This window comes from Myxocyprinus asiaticus, chromosome 43, assembly GCF_019703515.2.
Source record: "Myxocyprinus asiaticus isolate MX2 ecotype Aquarium Trade chromosome 43, UBuf_Myxa_2, whole genome shotgun sequence".
NCBI classification, from domain to species: Eukaryota; Metazoa; Chordata; class Actinopteri; order Cypriniformes; family Catostomidae; genus Myxocyprinus; species Myxocyprinus asiaticus.
In genome coordinates, this window is record NC_059386.1 from 23437759 (window position 1) to 23458962 (window position 21204).

General features: G+C 36.7%; 1 protein-coding gene across 1 annotated transcript in view; it reads left to right on the forward strand.

The window, feature by feature from the left end:
• Positions 1-525: 525 nt before the first annotated feature.
• Positions 526-21204, forward strand: part of LOC127433308 (neurotrimin-like) — a 469555-nt gene continuing 448876 nt past the window's right edge. Inside the window, exon 1 of the mRNA XM_051685086.1 lies at positions 526-734. Within this exon, the coding sequence (XP_051541046.1) occupies positions 674-734 (61 nt within the window). The 5' untranslated portion in view covers positions 526-673. The remainder of the gene's footprint in view (positions 735-21204) is intronic.

The window sequence follows — 21204 nt, forward strand, 5'->3', positions numbered from 1 at the left end:
TTGCTTACAAGAGGAAGTGAGTGCAAGTTTTTAAGATTGTATTGCTTTAATGGCTCTTGGAAGTAGGCCACCATTTGTTTAGTTGGTGCACTAATTGGCAGGAGGAGCTGACGTCACGTTTTTAATAACCTAGGCCTCCTTGGATGTCTTTCATTAGAGTATTTCCTCACAATACAATTTTTTTTTTTAATAAAGAACCAATTTTGAGAGAGTGGTGAACTAATTCTACTAGGGCATGAAGGAAAATTAATACTGGTGCTACATAATAAATCAACAACAATAAGATTATTAAATGACTGAATAATTAGATTTACATACAGCCTTAGGACATGCAGCAAAAGCATGGTTAGGAAAAATTAATCCAGGCGTTGCATTTCAATTGTATGGTAACATTTCTTGAGCAAATGAAAACAGCAGGTTGCTGAACACCATGCTCTTTGTAATCCTGCATGGGGAAGCCTATCCAAGCAGCTCCGCAGACCCAGAGCCAATACCTCACCGAAGGAGGGACTTCTCGGCGCCTGCGTAGGTGAGTGAGTGCCCACTTGACAGTTACTTGGAGCCTGGGACTACACTTCACTTATTCCTCCGGAATTTCAATTGGGCATTTGCAAGAAAGGTAAAATAAATAAATCACGCACTCCTCAAGAGGACCCGATTTGCTCCATTCGCCATGAAGAATCCTGTGTTCTGGGTCGTCCTGACCGGAATAGCCATCGCTTTGATTCAACAAGGTAAGAAGATGATCTGGGGAAACTCTTTGCATTTTTGGATTGGATTTAAGTATCAATCGAAAAGTGTTGAGCGATGTTTTCATTGAAAGCGATTGGTGATGCGCATTGAAGCCTGTGCTGATCTCATGTTTGACGCGCTATCAAGCTCGGATCAATGGATTAAGACAAGTGCAACTCTGTAGCGTTAATGCGGCTTCAAACCGTTACGATGGGTATAATTCTGTTGGCTTCACGAGCTGGAAATGTTTTTAAATAATTTTAGAGGGTTGACTTCATATTTGCATTTGAAAGTTTTGTGAAAAGCGCACTTGAGGTGGTGAGGGGAAGCTGTGCGCGTTTGAGTGATGTCCGATACGCGAACGAATCGTTGTTTTGAACCGATTCAATTTAATGACTCGCTCGAACCGATTCGAAAAAGCTTTGGTAGATCACCCAACTGAGAATACTTTACGAGTAAAACTGTGAGATGGGAACAATGTTGTTAACAAAATGTGCATATGCCTAATTATTAATAGCTAGATAACATCGATCATACTGGCAATGTTAGTATTTTTTTTTAAAATGTAACAACAGTGTTGGAACGAAAAGACATTTGATACATACAACACCATAGAATCTATAAAACCTGATAATGTTTTCAATTTTACTACAAAAATGAAACGTCGTAATACGTTTCATTTTTCAAGGCTACTACTACAAAAAAAAAAAATCTTTGTCTGTCTCTTTCTTCGCTTCTACACTACTCCAGCTGTGAGAACTTGGCAGTGCCATACTGCAGATATTGTTGACATTGTTTGCTATGTTCCTCATTTGTAAGTCGCTTTGGATAAAAGCGTCTGCTAAAAACGTACATGTAAATGTAACGTAAACTGCTGCCTGGGGACTTCTGAGAAAACTATTGAGTGATGATTCGGTTGTGAATGGTTTTTGAACCGCTTCGGCGATACGAACCGTCCGAACGAACCGATTGGCTAATATGAATCGAACTTCCCAACGCTGTTTGGCGGACTCGCATCTTCATTTCGTGTGCGACTGCGTTTGAGTGCCATCTGCGTGACTGCACAACAGTGTCGCGAGCGAGTTCAGAGAGCAGCTTCGATATTCATTTCTGGTAATTTCGGTTTGCTTGCAAATACATACTGACCAGCAGTGTTTAGTTGAGCAGAGTTAAGACGGATATTAACGCCCCATAACAAACATATGTCAGTTGACTCGGTTTCACACACTTCTCTTGTCTGCGAAATACAATTTGGGTTGCGCCTGAAAAACAGTTATATTCCAGGTTCATACTGTATATTTGTTTATCTTTAATTCTTAGTGCATGATTTGAGTAAAACAAATCAAGTATCATTATTTTATATTTGCTTACACATTTTAGCATGTAATTTGGCATCTCTGCAATGGTAAATCCCATAAACTGGTGAGCCAGTGCATGGCCTTGTGTTCTAGGATATCCTTCTAAAATAAGAGTGGTGATTTTAAGGTCAAATTAATATGGAAAATGTATTGAGTACTCAATTCAGCCTGGTAAGAGCCTTCTCAAGTGAAAGAATGCACATACTGCATCTGACCGTGACATGTCCCTCTTCACAAAATGTTTCATATTCTAAGCAAATATGCATACTTGTCCTACTAGCTTCGAATGAACGTGTTTAATGGAGGTTGTTAGGGGTTAAGAGTGTTTTTTCTTTGAGATAGAGAGAGAGAGAGAGAGAGAGAGAGAGAAAATGGCATTGGTTGCCAGTACGTTGCTAGGAAGCTACAGATACCCCTGCCGTGCACCAGCCAACATCCCCAGGCCTGAACTGTCCACTGAACCCCCTGTCACTTTTCTAACTCTGTCTCAGCCAAGGCAGGAATTATATGTCATTAAATGGAAATTTGGTGCCACAGCTGTGGTCCAGCTTCACACAGATAGAATGGCGTACAGTGATTTAACAGAGAACTCGCCTTTGAAACAGACTCAGGGATCATTGCTCAAGAAGAATGCAAGTCTTGAAGTTTAATCAGCAGTTGACATAGCAAAGCATAAAGAGAAGAGTTCTTTACGGTAAAAACAGACTCTTAGCTACAATAGCTGTAATTCCCAGGAAGATAGGAGACGTCGATGTAGTGAAACATTTGGTTTCAGAAGTGCTGTTGCACAGAAAAGTGAGAGATTACGCCTCAATCCTTGAGTTTAAACTGGGATAGTTTACCCAGAAATGAATATTCTGTTATCATTTACACGCTCTCTTGTTACAAACACATGACCGACTTTCTTTTGGGGGAATTATTCCTTTATTGTTATAAGTAATCAAGTGCAGCATCATCTTTCCAAAGTAACAAAGTCCTGCTGAGTCTCAGTATGCTGTGTAATTTTATTATGCAAATTAGACACATTAAATGCTGATGATGACAGAGAGTAAGTTGTACTCCGATTTCAGTCTAGATGTGAAATTACCATGTTGCAAATTTGATCAAAAAGAACAAGAGGGCTCACACATGTCCTCAAGTGGTAAAATGAGATGTTAGTGTTTGTTGCCCTTTTATTAACATACCCTTTGGGAACACAATTGCTTCTCAATTTGTCATTTTGGCTTTTATTTTCATTTACTTGGAGGGAATGTGATTTTGTGTTTGTCGAAATGCATTATCCTTAAGAAGTACTCATTTGAGCCAGCTCATTTAGAAATCCCCACATCTGCAGAGGAATCTGGCAAGCTGCAGTAATTTGGTTGTGAAAAATAGCATAACATGAATTATAAAATCAGTCCTTGCTAATAACATGAGTTTCAAAAATGGAACAAATAATGTGTAATCTTTCTGTGGCATTTTTAGTTAATTTGTACCCTAATACACGTGTCTGTGTGGCACTAGCTTTAATGGATTTCTCAAAAATCATGGTCCTCTTTAAATCTGTCTTAGGAGACCCCTTCTAGGGGGTGGGGTGTCCCTGTTCTTTTCTGTATATTGCGGCCCCCTTCGGCATATCACGGCGCCGTTTTGCGGCCATCTTCAGCCTGTTGCGGCCCGTTCGGCATAACACAGTGGCCCGTTTCAGCTTATCAAGGCCCGTTCACATAGGAAACCCATAGGAAATTCCCAAGGGAACCCATGGTGAATTAGACTTCCGGGTTTGCCTACAATTTGACGCCAAGGCTGAACAGCTCTATTGTAAAGGCGTGAAAGAGCTAATGTTTTTAATATGAAATGACCATTCGTCATCAATCCATTTTGCATTATTGTATCGCCTCTGGTGTGCAAAAGAATGATGACCGAATTTTCATTTGGGGTGAACTATCCCTTTAAATAGTCAGGAAATGTACAAAATAACATTCATAAATGAATCAAACTGGAATGTCCTAGTGTTCTCTATGTTTTCATGTGTTCTCATTAATCTGTCTTAATGGCATGAGTGGATTCTGACAGACACGGCACTCGTTCACTAATGCTGTTTAAAATTGTGTATTGTGCCCAGTGAGTAATTCTGTGACGAATGACAGACCCAGAAGTTTACATTAAAAGTTTCTGCAGTGGACATCCACAGAGGGGGCTATTCATTGGTTGTCATGTCAAAAGAATGCAGCCCTCATATATATTGGCAGTGCAATACCACTGTCTCTAAGTAACGAGCATGTCAAACAAAATGCCATTGAAAACGTTTGACATTTCAAATATTCGCTTTGTAGCGATCAAGTTATTTACATTTTTTTTTTTTTTTTAAAGCAGTGAGCACTTTAGATCACAGACCTGATTGACAGTTTGAAGGAAATATTTTTTTCTGTGTCATAAATGGTACTCTTAGGTTTGAATTCTTGTGTTTTGTTTTCATCTTTCTGGAAGTTTAACCCTTTGCGAGGGGTCCAACAGTTCTGCAGCTCATAATATGACATGCTTTAACCAATGCTGTGTTACTCTGGAAACACTTTTTAAATGCCATACTGTTGGAACATACATGCTGCCGCTCTTGAAGCATTAATGAACCTGTCAAACTTGTCTCTGCTACATTCACTGAGATAGAGAGAGGCAAAAATCTCAAATAACTATGGGATCAGTACTGATCACCTAGACTTCCTCTCTGTCTTATTAGCGTAAAGAAATGTAAGACTTCAGAGGAATAGGTCATGAATGACTTGTAAAATGAGATATGTCAGATCTTTACCCATTTTCTTCAAAAAATCTAAAAAGTGGAGTTATTTTCACTTCATCTAGAAAGTGAAGTGAAAATAACAAAATGATCTTTTCACCATCCAGTATTTGTGTTTTACCTTGTGCTAATGCAGGTCAAAGATTAATTGCAATTTGTTTTACAGCGTTGTGCAACATTCCCGTAAGCATTATGTAAATTATATCCAAACCATTCTTAATGCATTCTACATTGAAAGTCCTGATTAGGTACAATGCAACAAGCAACAAGTGTTAAAAGCCGTTTCTTCTATGTTCAAGTCAAAATGAATGATGTTCGCAATCAATTTTGCAGTACCTAAAAATGATCTCACGAAACATCAGCAACAAAAGGTTGAAAGTTTTATCTGCTAAAATCTGTGTATGCTTTCCAAATGTCCAAACTGCCCCATCCAGTTGCTGAATCTGGATCTACAGTTGCGACATTGCGCAATCAGGATAACTTAATTCTTTGAATGGATCTGACATAAAAGACACAGCACATTCGATTTTCGGAAATATCTGAGTAGTACATTAATGTACTCTTAATAACCCAAGCCCTAAATATAACCCTAACAGTACTCGGACCAAAACAGCTTTCTTTCACTTCTTTTCAAATTTAGTATCTAAGATGTGACATTAAAGGCACAGCATGGGTGATTTTCAAGGCACGAACATTTGCTGCATGGTGGGTCTTCTCTGGAATTCAGCACATTGGGTCCAATTATGGGTCACAAAACAGTCGGAACACGCCAATTTCATGTGTGATCATGTTGGTGTCTGGACTTCATTTTATCAGAAATTGATTAGATAGTGAAAAGTGCCGTCTATTTGACAGCGCCTCCTACAGTGAAATCTAATTGGTCAAAAATCCTGCTTCATATAACAGTATATTAAATCATCAGAATTAAATATGTCCCCGATTGGCTGTGTCTGTGTACAGCATGTTCACTTTCAGTGTGGACGGACAAATTGTCACGTTGCGGCAGGTTAGGACATGATGTAATACTTCTCAACTCAAAACTCTCCTACATCTTACGATAACGCTAATACGATTGCTATTGGTGTTGAAGATCAGTGTTGTGTGTTGTTCTTCATCTACCAGATGGCGGATTGAGTGATTGAGCAGCACATGTTCAGGCTCTAATCCCTCTGTTTTTGATTAGTATGTGGAGAGAAGGGGTAGAGTAAAGCCTGGACATTTCAATTAGAGCTATCAGGGATTGTGCCATTACCCTGCCCAAACCCTGATTAAAAAAGCTCTGCTAATCTATCAGTGCTGCTACTCGGTTTTTAAGACATAAGGACCGTTACTTGTTGATACAGAAGTTTTCCAACCGAAATGGCATATTATTGGAGCTATCAGTCTTTCTCTGCTAGTTAAAGCCAAAATTGTTTTGTTTTTTTTACTTTTGACCAAATGATGTAAAGTCTGGTCCACATTACAGATATTTCTGCCCAACAACTGCTGCCTGAAGACCAAAGTATACTTTGGTTAGACGTGAACGCAAGGCATCTGCGTACGGGATGCATGATGCAAATTTCATCATCAATAGAGTGCTCAAGCACTGAATGAGGGCCCGATTTTGCGCAAGCACCTGGAATTATTTGCACTAATTAGTGTGTCCACAAGGTGGCAATATTCACACTTTAGACGTTTCTGTTCCGAAGAAGCACTAGAAGAAAATGTAATCACTGCTAAACAACAGGAGACGAAGGTGAAAACAACAACAGTGGAGGTGCATGTGAAAAACGCGTGTGTGAGAAGATCAGGAGATACGTGCATTTGTATAACTCAAGTCTGAAGGAATTTAAAGACTTCTTTATGGGTCTAAACTCCTAAATAGAAATAGTCCAATATCTCATAGCAGTCGTAGCGTGCTTGTGCCAACTGTCTGTGTATGCGCGCGCAGTCAAATGAAGTATACTTTGAAAGGGTAGCGATCAACTGTATGCAGATGCTTAGCGTTCGCATCAAAACCAAAGTATTTTTTGGGCTTAAGACATGAAGACCATCTGAAGTACATGTAAAATGACCAACCACAATTTGTATTGTTTTTATGTGCCATTTAGTGATGAGTTTATCAGATATGGATTAAACCACTATAATAGACCAGCATAAGAATAAATTCAAATAATGTTGCAGCAGTCTCTATGAACTACTGAGTACCTCAATCAAAACTCTTGAGTATCTTTTTAAAGATTTGACTCCACAAACCTGGCAAATTTCGGTTAATCCAATGATTATTTCATCGTCAAAAACCTGGTACCTTGTAAATTTGATTTTGTATACTGGCAGATTTATAAAACACCAAAATCACTTTGAATTTCTAGTATTTTTATCATCATACAAGAATTTCTAAACATCCACCTGAAGATTAGCATTTAGACATTTTTGCCAGTACTGTTTAGATTTAATGGTATGCTTTGAGCAGAACATTCAGTAACTCTTAAATTGAATGAAAAGTAGCAACAAGCATTTAAGAATGAAACTGCGGTTGACTCAGCATTCACTGAATTGCCTTCAGCCACAAGTTGACTTTGCTTTGTGCGTTGAATTTCATGGAGGCTTATGGAAAGCTGCTCATAATTAATGCAAAATGCTTGAGTTGAAATCTTAATGGCCTTTTTGGGTCACTGTTGAAATTACTTTTTCTCATTAATCACAAGCTCTTTGTTATCTCTTTTTTCTATGACTTAGTTACTTTGCTTCTGTGAAGAGGTAGTTTTGTGCTAAATTTCTTTCTCGCGCCCACATTGCAAAAAAAAATGATTGTCTTGAAGACATACATCATTCCTCTTTAAAGAATATAGTATTCACAGTCATGTTAATCATAACATGAACTTGTAACATATCTAGACATTTGTAGATCTCAGTGTATGACACAGTGTTTTGAGAAATTGAACTGGGGATTCTAGCATGCTTAATTCCCTGGTTTGTCTCATTGTGTTTCATTTGAATTCACCATTAGCAATGGAAATGAGTAATTTCCACAGGCGATCAAATCACAATAGCCTCTTTGGCAAGCTATGGAAATATTAATTCCCTTGAGAAGTTTTGTTGTACTCTACAAGCCTCATCGACTTGCCAGAGGTTGGTGAATTCATCTCACTGAAATTGATGACTTCAGTGCTTATGTTATGTCACGTGTCAAATAAGACTGTAAATATAAATATTTTACGGTTTCGTAATTAATTTTTGCCTCCTTAATAACGTCAGATTAAATGAGGGCTGATAATAGCTCATCTCATTAAAATTTGACACTTAATCAAGCAATGTTTGCAATCGCTCATTTGCATATCTCAGCAGAGTAAGTAGTGGTGGTTGCATATTTATCAGGATGCCTTAATAAGGATGTAAGTTTTCAGGGCATACGATTATATAGAGCTCAAGTGCTTGATTTTATGATTAATATTGTTTTTTAAAACTTTATGTATATGTAGTTTCCCTCTATGTTTTCTTGGATTTTTTTCCTGGTTAGGCTAGGTCTACCATTACATTTTAATGAACATTTTTATTTAGTATAATTGGCTTTTCTTAAATGGACAATTCACCCCAAAATAAAAATTCAATTAAAAATCTTTCACTCATGGTTTCAAATGAATTTTCTTGATGTTAGATTTTAGGTGGAATGTTAGGGACTGACAGCCTCAATCCTCACTTTCATTGTATGGAAAAAAAGAGCATCTTCAACATTCTTCAAAACATTTCCTCTTCTGTTCCACAGAAGAAAGTTTAAGAAATAGGTTTAGAATGACTTGAAAGTGAGTAATTAAAGACAGTTAAATTTTTTGCGTAAACTATCCCAGTGTCAAAAATTCACTTTGTCATGGAAATGCATCTAGATTGCAATTTTAACCTTTGAAAGACTTTGCCAAGCCAATGAATAGAACATTCATACTTGCCTTCAAATTGAGTCATAAGCACAATGACTATCTGCAGATCATCCACTAAATTATCAAATGAAATGCTAATATGAGTGAGTATAACCTCACATGTTCAGCAATCCAGCTGTTATATGCTCTTATGTAAGAATTGCTCAAGAGTATTTCTGCTTCAGCTCCAACATAAGAATACCTCTCAGGGACTCGCCTTGCATTTTGTTGTCTAGATTTATAGGCTGTCTGCTGTGCACAAGGAGATTAGAGCAAAGCAACATATAGAGAGACAATGAGAGATAAAAGTGTATGGAATGGCTTTCTCTCATTTTCTCTGTATTTGATTTGAGGTTGATGTGAATCTGAAACTGCAGTCTGTCCTTCATAGACTGAATGTCATATTTTTTTGATAAAAATACAGAATTACAGTTCACTGTTAGCAATATAAAGACCTCATGAAATCGTCTTGATGAGTACAGTTTTCCTCTTGTTTTTGAAACAGGAACTTTGGGCGGAACATACTGAAGGGATCCTTTTTAACTGGCCAATAGGCTTTAGACCACGGCCACAAAATAAAAGTTTGAAACCTCAGTTCTTAGTTTCCTAACTTTAATGTTTTCCAAAGTATGCAGTCCTTTTTTTCGGAGGAGGAAAGTGTGGATGTGAGGAGTAAACATAGCAAAATCAGTGCATTTTCAAATGAAAATGTATTAGTGTGGAGATGGCCTTAGTTACTATATTGTAGTTTGAGCGTCAGTGCAAAACCACAGATCTTTACTGGGTACATGACAACATGTTTTTTCAACAAAAAATAAAAGAAAAAAAATGTCCATGTCTTTTTAAAAAAAACATTTTTATTTCAATGTCTTTGTTCAAAGAATACCTAAAGCTGCTTTGATTGTAATATATATCTATATCTATATATATATATATAGTACTGTGCAAACGTTTTAGGCACTTGTGAAAAATGTTGCATAGTGAGGATGTCTTAAAAAACAATGAAATAAATAGTTTTCATTTATCACTTAATGTCATACAAAGTCCAGTAAAAAAATCAATATTCGGTGTGACAACCTTTGTCTTTAAAACAGCACCAATTCTCTTAGGTACACCTGGACACAGTTTTTCTTCGTTGTTGGTAGATAGGATGTTCCAAGCTTCTTGGAGAATTCGCCACAGTTCTTCTATCTATTTAGGCTGTCTTAATTGCTTCTGTCTCTTTATGTAATCAGACTGACACGATGTTCAGTGGGGGGCTCTGTGGGGGCCATGCCATCTTTTGCAGGGCTCCCTGTTCTTCTATTCTAATCTTTTCTATTTGCAAAAGTAATGTTTGGGAGTCTAACATTTATATTTCCTATTGACACACTAAAGCTGAAGATATAATAACCTTAAGACAACTTTTCAACAAATGTTTTTTGAAACATATTATGTGCCTAAGACTTTTCACAGTACTGTGTGTATATATATACAGCTACTGTATACATGCACACAGCTGCAGCTTTTTAAAGTTCTTCCAAAGGTAATAGAATGCAGCTCATTAGCTGCAGTGAGAAAAAGATGTCTGAAAAGATGATTGCCATTGATTATGGTGGTTTGATGTGTGGAGTGATACAGTGTTAAGAGATGGGAGAGGATTGTGATAGCATGCCAGAAATTTCAAGTGGAATACATTCAAAACAGAACATTGGATATGCAGGCAGTCGATAACATTGCATTGCCTGCCCTTATGAAAATCATGAGTTTGTGGCAAACTTGCAGCAAATTGTCCATTGTTGACAAAAGTTTGCCAGAGGTTCACTACTGGGCGAAGAGCCGCAAACCTCTGGCAAACATTTGCGGTGAATCAAAAGCTCATTTGCATGTGAAAATAGCAAGTGGCATATTTGCTGCAAATTTTTCTGTTATTTTAGATTTTTTGTATGGGTGCTCATCAAGTTCTGTATTACTTGGACAATATCTCTGTTCCAAAACCAAGTGAGCATCGTAAGGAGGCAGCATTTTAAAGAGAAAACTAGATTTTACAGTTGAGTTTGATGTTGAAGCTATGCAGATTATAGCCTAAATATATTTAGCATTTATTCAACACTGAAAACTATTGTTAAAATAGTTCTATTGAGCTACAGTTATACTGTTTTACACAATATTGGGTTGTTCTTTGTATTTTTAAGGTTACTAGCATCTTCTGGTTGTTTTTTTGTGCCCCACTTTGTGCCTGACATACTGATTAGTAGTTTGGCAACATGCTAAGCTAATGAAGCTAGAGAAACGTAGAATATAAATATATTTAGAATTCATTTGATACTGAAAACTATTGCTTATAATAGTTAATTCTAATCACAAATTGATATATTTACCCAATATTTGTGTGTTCTTTGTAATTTTATGCTAATTAGCATCTTACGTTTGCTTGTTTTTTGTCCCCAGTTTGTGCCTGACAGGCTGACTTTTAGCTAAGCAACATGCTAACGAAGCAAAAGAATTGTAGATTATAAATATTCAAGCCGTCTTTTCACTGCATCCGACAGACGATAGACCGGAAGTCATTAATTTCCAATGTAGGCTTGTAGGTTACATGGGGGCTGTGTGGGCTTGCGACCATCTCTGGATGCAACATTTTCGGTTCCGATTTGAGCTCCAGCTACGTTGAAATATTTCAACTTGTGCGACAAGACCGCATGTGAACACCCGACCAGATGTGATGTATTCATTCAAAACAATCAGCGCGAAGTGAGATATCAATGGATTTTGTCCTAAATTTTATTCTTCTGTATTTTGTACGATTATAAATGTAGAAGTTAGAAATTATTGTTTACATTGCAAATAGATAACAAAAAGTTTTTGTAATTACAGTAAATGTGTGATCAAATGTGTACATGTGTCATTTATTTCTGCACACGCACAACCTACATATTTAAAATCACATCTATGATTTTCTGCTTCCTATTTGTTGAATTATGGTTGTTGTTGGTGTTAACCTTTTCATGAGTAGGGTCTAAATTCCCCTGCAGCACACTGTGTGTGATTTTGTTGAGCAGATGGATGAATTCAGTGAAATGAGAGTGTAGTGAATTATTTTTGAATGTGACACTGCACAGCTGGTAGAGGGGGCAGAGTATAGATGAGTATTTTTGTATTTTATTTTAATTTTTGATTTCTTGTCATTAAAAAAGAAAAATACTGTATATAATATACAAATGGGTGAACAAATGGGTTATGTCTGCTGTACTGTATTTGTTTTATTTTGTTTATATATAGCTAAAAAAAAATAAAAATAATAATGATATCAGCAGTCTGGTTCGCCTATGCACTGTTTGACATCTCAGACATTGTGTGTGTGCGTGTGTGACAAGCGCTAATGTAATCAGACGTGACTGTGTGCATCCGATAATCGTGCTCAGCTTGTGTTCACTGTGAGTATGAGTTTTAAACTGTTATCGTGGTGCTTTTGTGATATTTTGGTTTCAGTAAACAAACATATTATATGCCTGAAAAGACTGTTTCTGTTTGTGTGAATGAAATCCGCATCTGCACCTAAGCAGACATGGCTGCGTGCATGGGAAATAGGGCTGCTCGATTATGGCAAAAATCATAGTCACGATTATTTTGGTCAATATTGAGATCACGATTATTTAACACGATTACTCGTTGACTTTGGAAACATCATGCATTTATTGAACTTTTTTGTTTTTAAAACTTGTCTTTTTAACAGTGGATTTCCTTGAAATTGAAATGTAAACTGCACTGAATAGGGGAGGAGGCTATTATGTTACGTATGGTAGTCAAATAAAGGAAAGCCAACATCGCCATCATTTACAGCAGGGATTAGAGGCCGATATCCGATTAATCTGCCAATAGTTTTTAAAACTGATTTATAGAATGTCAAAAAAAAAAGATTTTTGCCGATAATGATAGTTCCAAAAAGCAACTATCGGCAACGATTAATCGGTAAAACCGATATATCGGTCTACCTCTAGCAGGGATGACCATAGTTCTATGGAATGAGATCTACTTTTTCATCATGTTATTGCAGCAAGATCTACCATGTACAATAAAGGCTATACATTATCACAATACCAAAATTTCAGTAGTCGTAGTGAAATTTGACGATTTTCAGTACCAGCTTCAAAACCACAACAAATAATAACACTAACTAATATGTTAATTATTATCAAGACTAGTAAACAGTCAGTAATAAAATAACAATAAAAACAGCAATTAATAGAACTAGATTAAAAGTAATAGAACAAAAATACAAATTAAGAAAAGGCAGTGCTTTTTTAACAGCTTTAAAAGTTTTTAACAGCAGTAGACTATCAAGTATTCAAGTAAACATTCAGAATAAAATGCAACATAAAACTGCTACTGCTCTTCACTGTGTGATTATAATACATTAATACTTTTTAAAGCTACTTAAGATACCCACACAAGAGCACTGAGTGTTTTCTCATTTTCTTGTTATGGTTGTTTGATTATTATAACGACTCACTAGACGGCAGCAGGTCTCTGTTTACGTTTACTTTAAACATTACTCTCTCTGTTTACATGATACCTCACCAAGACGGGCATTTTGGCAGAATTTTTAAATGTATTTGACCGTTCAGGTGCGCATTAGCACAAGCATTTCCGGAACACACGTGCATGTTCAGCACACACACATACGCCGCCTGTCAATCAAACAGGGCGCAGCTGTTACTAGATCACTAGTGAATTATAAAATTACTTTCAACAGGAGAATAAGAATATTAACTTTCTAATAAGTGACACAGGCCTAGGCTATCACAAATATAGCCGGTTATTTTGTAGTTATTGACATTTTAATCAGTCTGCTTATCCAGTCGGGCAAGTAAAATTCTCTTTCACTTGGCCCTTCAAAAATCCACTTGACCCGGACAAGCGTTAATGTCGAGCCATGATTAAATACTGTATTCAACATACTCCGCAAAATTTTTTTTCTTCTGCATTATAGCTCCTAAAGTAAATGTATGTTGTTTTAAATGAGTTTTAATATTATTTTGGAAAACAAGCCAAAAAAGACTAATCAAAAATGTATTTTGTTCCAGTGTATAATGGGATAAGACTACACTCCCTCACCTTTATGTTCACTTCGATCCATCTTTAACTCACAAAAAACAAACTTTCTCTTCTTATTAGAGCTTCGTATTGCCGATTTTCTTCATGATAAGATATACACACAGTGAACGTGACACATATATTATGATTCACCATGTCGCGAGCCATCACGTTATAATCTAGCTGCAGCAAACGCGCGCGAGTGACGCGCGTCCCTGCGCCAGAGTGTGCATCAGCTTGGAGAAGATTCAGTCTCTTCCCAACTCATAGGTGCTGAACGCACAGAGAAATGCCAGTTTCAGCATTTATTTTCATAACCTGCTTCTTTATTATTTGAACTTTAATAAAGGATGCTTTAAAGATATAACGCCGGGGTGTTTCATTGCGAAACGGAATGCGGCACAATAATAGTTTTATCTCGATTATCTTGTTTTCATAATCGTAGGAAGCCAAAATCATGATTGAAAATAAAATTTGATTAATTGCCCAGCCCTAATGGGAAGATTGCAATTAGATATGATGACTGTGCATATACAAGCTGTGAACAGATATTGTGGTACTTTTGTGATAGCTCTCTGTTTCAAAAATCAAACATATTATATGCCTGAAAAGACTCTTTGAGTAGCTGTTTATTTGACGAATGACAACCGCTACTAATGTAAACAAACATTTCAGGATGCATCGGAGGAAGATCACGTTTGATGTATTGTCTGTGTGTATAAGAGCTGTAAACTGGAGTGGTGGTGGTGTAGTGGACTAAAGCACTGAACTGGTAAGCAAAAGGTTGTTGGTTCAATCCCCACAGCCACCACCATTGTGTCCTTGAGCAAGGCACTTAACTCCAGGTTGCTCCAGGGGGATTGTCCCTGTAATCAGGGCACTGTAAGTTGCTTTGGATAAAAGCGTCTACCAAATGCATAAATGTAATGTAAACTTTTTATCTTGGTACTTTGGTGACGAGTTGGATGTATGTATATAAAATGAACTTATTTTGTGGTTTAAAAGACTGTATGAGTAACTGTTTGAGCAAATATAAATTACAGGCGCTTGACCAGCACAGCCTGTGTCGACGCGAAAGCTGATTTGAATCTGGCAGATTTCACTTATGTGTGATGGTACATATGAAAGGGTTAATTATCATAATAGTAACTATAAAAACAGTATTAATAATAAATAATAGTAATAATAAATACAGAATGAATATTAATCATGAATTTCATTTCATTGCTCAACAAAATCACACAATAAAGTCATTCTGAGGTAAACCATTGGTAGATTCTCCCAAAATGAATAAAATCTATTGCGAGCAAAATGACAGTTCAGCACGCCTGCAACTAGGGTGAGAAATACGACAGTCGTATGTGAATGTAGGAGACAGTGAAAAGGCGGCTTTAGAATTCATTCAGAACTGAAACTATTGTTAAAAATTAATCGGTCTAATTAAAAACGGACTATTTTACCCAATGTGTATTCTTTGCATTTTTATGCTTATTAGCATCCTGGATGTTTGTGCCCTCCTGACAGGCTGATCGTTAGCTTAGCAACATGATTTTGTTTTTTTGTTCAGTTTTTCTGTTTTCTTGTCATTTTGCTTGCAATTGGATAGTGCGATTATCTGTATAATGTATATATTTGTATGCACAGGTGTTATAAGGGATTTTATTCTAAGTTGTTTTCTTTAGTATGCATGAGTAGTTTCTGTGGTTTCATATTTTTTTGTATTTTAGTATTTTTCTTTGTACTTTGTAGAAGTATCATTCCAGTCTAAATAACTGTGTTAAAATTAAAATACTAATTATAGAAAGACCCTCTACAGTATACTCGTTGTTTGTGTTTGGCTGCAGCCATGAGACTGATGCATAAATATTAGGGTGATGCCAATATATAAAGATTGATTTTGGTGGTGGGGGCTGTGGGAAGGGAAAAATTATAGGCCTGCATTCAATGGTGCATTTGGGAAGCCCACATTTAAATGCATGACTTTCTAAACTTTTTTTATGGAAAATGAATAGATTTCCATCAAAAAATTTATTTGGTCATATTGAGGCTCTACGCAGATGCCTAGTGCAAATAAATAGAAAATGACGAAGAGTTCCCCTCGTGCACTTTACTGTGTTTTTATGTAATGCTGTGTTAAACAGTTTGAGCTGACCTGAATTTTTGCACATATTTCTGATGCGTGATTAGCACCTAGACTAAGAAGCATTCGCTAGCACAATTTGCACACTCAGATCAGTGTGATTTTAATCAGGAAATGCACTGTCAGGGATGCATAGAGATTTAGAGGGCAGGCATGCAGTTAGGGCAGAAACAGGCGAGCACAGCCCTAACACAAGTGCACTGACACACAGGTGCAAGCGGATGGCATGTTCCCTCTGTGTGCATGACTCTTCAGACAAGACAAGTCAAGGAAAAACAGCACCCACATAAAACCGAGCCATGTTTTTTTACACCCTAACTCGAGTCACGGAGGAAGGAGGGAGCGCGTGGTAGACATGCTCCATTTATAAACATCCTTTGCCAGCCTTGTTTTTCCCTGGATTCTGTATTTGTATCCTTTTTCAAAGAGCTGCTATATAGATTAATAGTATGTCATGATAAATAACAAGCTCCTGTGGATTTGAACCAGAAGCTTGTTTATGGCTGTCCAAGGGCTGGAAATGGCATGATGAAAAACGTTGCAGTGTAGATGTGTTGCAGGATGCTGGTTTCTCTGGGAGAGCCTGGGAACAAAATATGTTCCCCTGGGGTGATTTGTTCTCCCCCAAAAGGAAAGAATCTCTGGAAAATGTTTCAGAGAATAAAAAATAGTGCCAACCAAAAGTTTATTTTTGACTGGTCTTATTCAATATTTCTCAGAATTGTTATGTAGCTCTTGCCATTCAATTACATTTCATAGTGACCAGGGTCTGTCAGACTCCAAAAACACCATAGACATAGTCTACGAAAGCCATACGGTAGCACATAGCTTTAACTAACTGTCTTATTCATACATTTTCAAGCCTGATCTCATGAAAATTCAAGAACAATACCAATACCAGACTCCCTAAGACCCAGACCAAGACCAGACCCCTCGAGACCCAGACCAAGACTAGACCCTTCAAGACCCAAATCCAGACCAAGACATATCCCCAAGACCTGTCAGTCCAAAAACCAAGCAGTGCATTTTAATGAACCATGATGCTGAATTTATATTTGAAGAATGTGGCTATCTACCACAGTAGAGGTCTACATGGCATTGGTCTGATTTTCACTGTATGTACACCCATTCCTTTTATTCCCCCACCACCTCACCCCACAGGTGTCACAAAGCTGTTTATTCTTCAACCATAATTAAAGATAAAAAGTTTCACATATGGAGTCATACGGATTACTTTTATGATGGCTATATGTGCTTTTTGGAGCTTCAAAAATTTGGCACCCATTCACTTGCATTTTATGGACCTACAGAGCTGAGATGTTCTTCCAAAAATCTTCGTTTCTGTCCTGCTAAAGAAAGACAGTCATACACATCTGGGATGGCATGATGTTGAGTAAACGAACAGAGAATTTTCATTTTTGGGTGAACTATTCATTTAGGTCACCCAAGTTCTTCCGCTGCACTTGCGCGAATAATCTCATTATAAACAACAAGGTGTAGAAATGAAGTAAATAAGAAATTGATTGTTCAGGGTAGACAACTTCATTGATGGGAGTTTTGGAGAGAGTGCATTAACAGCTTCACTTATTATAAAGGGAGTGTTCTTTGCTTGCTTTCTGGATAATTTAATCACAATTTGTATAACAGTTGTTTTTCATGTTGCTAAGAGGAACAATGTGATGTTGACTGTTTAATCATTGTCTTGATTTACTGATGCATAGAACAGCAATGAACTAATTCAGGAACACAGTTCTCATCTTGTTTTGGATGTGTAGCTACATACAAAAATATGACATGCAATAGATTTATATTAATCAATATTATTAATAGTGATTACAATGTCAAGGGAAATGATCTTCAATTATGATTTTAGTCATAATCATGCAGCCTTACTCCCGCTAACAATTCATAAGAATACCGGCCACTCCCACTTACAACTCCCACAATGTAATAAGCTTATTGGGTCCTGCGGCTACCGCAAGTAAATTAATGGCCTCTACATGGCATTTATAACCATATATCACTAATGATTGCTTTGTGTTGTTAGACTATAGTTTTTGCACTTACAATGACTTCTCAGTAATGGTAAAGATGCCATGCCAACTAGTGGTTGAAATAATTATCACATTTAGCGCACTGGCAATATACTGAAGTCTTGACTAAGACCATAAGCCGGGACCCAGATCCAGACCAAGACTTTAAGTGTTGAGACCCAGACCAAGACTGCATTTATGTCTTGAGACCAAGACCACTAGTTCAACACCCCAACTCTGTTGCGACATTTTTGCAAAATGATATTACTTGGTTCCTTACACATATAGCTGCAGTTCAGGTGAAATGTCCACTGTGTGGAGCTAAAAGTGAGTAAAATTTTCTCCCAAACAGATGAGGTTTTTAAGGTTAATGCTATGTCGAGTTCTATCTACAGTACCTTCCTACCCTGAACCTTAAACCCAAACCTAACCAGTGTCATAATCACAAATGTGACATAAAAACACGTAATTTTGTTTTTTGACATTTTCAGCTCACATGTTGACTTTCCGGACTCGTAACTCACAATGATTGTGCTCGAAGTTAGCTGATTATGTAATATACCACTAAACATAAAAAAATATCACTTTACAAGTTTTTGGCTTTACAAGTCTTGCAAAAGATTAGAGTCTCTTGTTTCATCCAATATGCCATTTTTAAAATGTGAGCAATTTATCACGACACGCCACACTGCTAAACACAATGTCTACTATAGGGGACAAAAGTGCTAGTTTTTCTTTAGAAATCCTACATTTACTCTATATGTTCACACTGAAAAAAAATAGCTTTCAAAGGCTTTATATGGAGTTAGGATAAAAAAAGGTGCATTTTGAACTGTTCTGTGACCAGTGCAGACTGACAGCACACTGGAGGTTAAGTCATTCACTTAATAGGGAGCAATAGAGCAAGGGAGCATCCTATAGCTTTCTTATGAAGCCAAGTGCATTCACGTCTAACATCCAACCAAAAGTTAAGTTGCAGGTGATGTTTGAACCACTCAACATGTTTGGCAGATATGGGACAGTGGTAATCAGTACTTGGATTCCAAATTTATAAAGTTAAAGTTATTTTAACATGTTTGGCAGTGATTGAATGATGCTAGCCATTACTTGTATTGGAATTAATTATGCTATTTTCTGATTGGTAAAATGCTTCAGCACTGGCTATCACTTGTTTGTTTGACAGTGCAAAGAGAGAACATTGCAATTTTGTTGCCAAAGTAGAAAAAAACTTTGTAACATAAAATTAAAATAAAGTCAAATAATTTTTATTTTGTATAGTTTATTATTTGTGCTTTTCCCAATACACATTGTTGCAAAGCAGTTTTACAGAAAATCAGTGGAATGTCTGTAACGTTTCAAAAACATAAATAACCAACACTCCTGGAAACAATAAACAATTTGATAAAAATAAATCTGACTTTCTATAGCTTGGTATTATTTAAAATTTCACAACTTAGCCCCGCTGTCCCCATATGAGGACATACATTTTTCAGGAAAGCTATTTGCTCTAGAATTTATTTTTGCATGTTTATTAGGTGTTACTAGTTACAAATCAAAAAGGCAAATGGCAAATACACACAGCAGTCACACTCAGGTCTCAGGAGGCTATAGTAAAAGTTTTTGATGTCATAAGGTAGCATTGAGTGAGGAACAGGGCAAAAAGTACGTGTTTATGAGTTGATAATCTGCCATTTTACTTGTGATATGTGTGAAAGGGAATGTAAGTTGTTGTTGTAGCATCTGTAATGTTCATTTCACCAGAAACTGTAGGCATGCTAACGTTATTATGAGACCAGGTTAAAATGTTCTTTTAGCTTCAGTAACATACTGTATATGTAGTGCATTTTCAAAATTATTCAGAATGTCATGATAATGTATATGAAGTGGTTGTGTTTTTACTAGTGATCGACCAATATGGGTTTTTTTAATGGCCGATGCAGATATCGAGAGAGCAGGGTGGCTGATATATCACACAATTAATAAAGTAAATAACATAAACATTAAATTGTTAAAAAATTATTAAACTCTTTTTAGAACTATATTTACTGAATTTCACTCTAAACTTTAACTTATAATAATATAAAATATAAAAATATAAAATAATAATGTATTTAAAATGGTAGATAGCAGTTTCTTCTGATTTCTATTTAGTCATCAAATTTTTGTAATTTATTTTCACATGAAGAAATTGTTAATATATTAGGAAGAAGGAAATAACAGGACACACCGTAGTCCAGAAACCATGGATGGCATGTCCACGTTAGCAATCGCATTTTCTCCAAAAATACAGAATCAAAACAATTGTACATACAGTGCATAGTGAATAAGACATTTACTTATAGCACACGTGAAGCACTTTTACTTTGAAGTTGCACTCATGTGCTTGTGCGAATCCAGCAAGAGCAGCGATATCATGACAGTTTAAACGGCCTGGATCGTCTGCTTGGATTGTCATGGACTGACCCTCATGATTTGTGAATCAGAGGAACTTCTGATCCTGAAGTTTTGATTCTGGCTGATAGAATATGCACTTCAGAGGAAGATATTAGATGAGCGCTCGACAGGAAGAAAACGCTGGATTTTCGTGAGGTTCGTGAATTACATCTGTTTAAACGAGATATGCGCATATTTGCAGACGGTATATGATTTTAGTTTTATTAATATTTGCCTTTTTATCATTAGACAAGACAGTTAAAAGTTACAGGGAACTGTTGAGGAGAGGCTGATAGAATACTTGCTACAGAGGAAGATAAATGAGCGCTCCACAGGATGCGGGATCTGCTGAAGTTGTGTGAGGTTGGTTTATTACATCTGTTTAAACGAGATATGTGCATATTTGCAGACTATGTATGATATTATTTTTATCGATATTTGCTTTTTTATCATTAGACAAGACAGTTAAATGTTACAGGGAACTGTTGAGGAGAGAGAGGGAGAATGAAACATGTGAGCACTTTAATATTATAAGCTCAAACGCATCTGCAGCAGCTCTGATATGTGAACCGTTTAAATGAGACTGTGTTGCACACCGGTATATTATTGTAGTAACACAATGGCATGTAACATCAAAATGAACCATGACTGGTCGTTTACATTTCTCAATCGCTTCGCATGCAAGCAGCCTATTCTCAGCACCCTCAAGAAACAAATTGGCCAAACAGGAAAAAGTATCGTCCGATAATGAAAAAATTCTGAATAT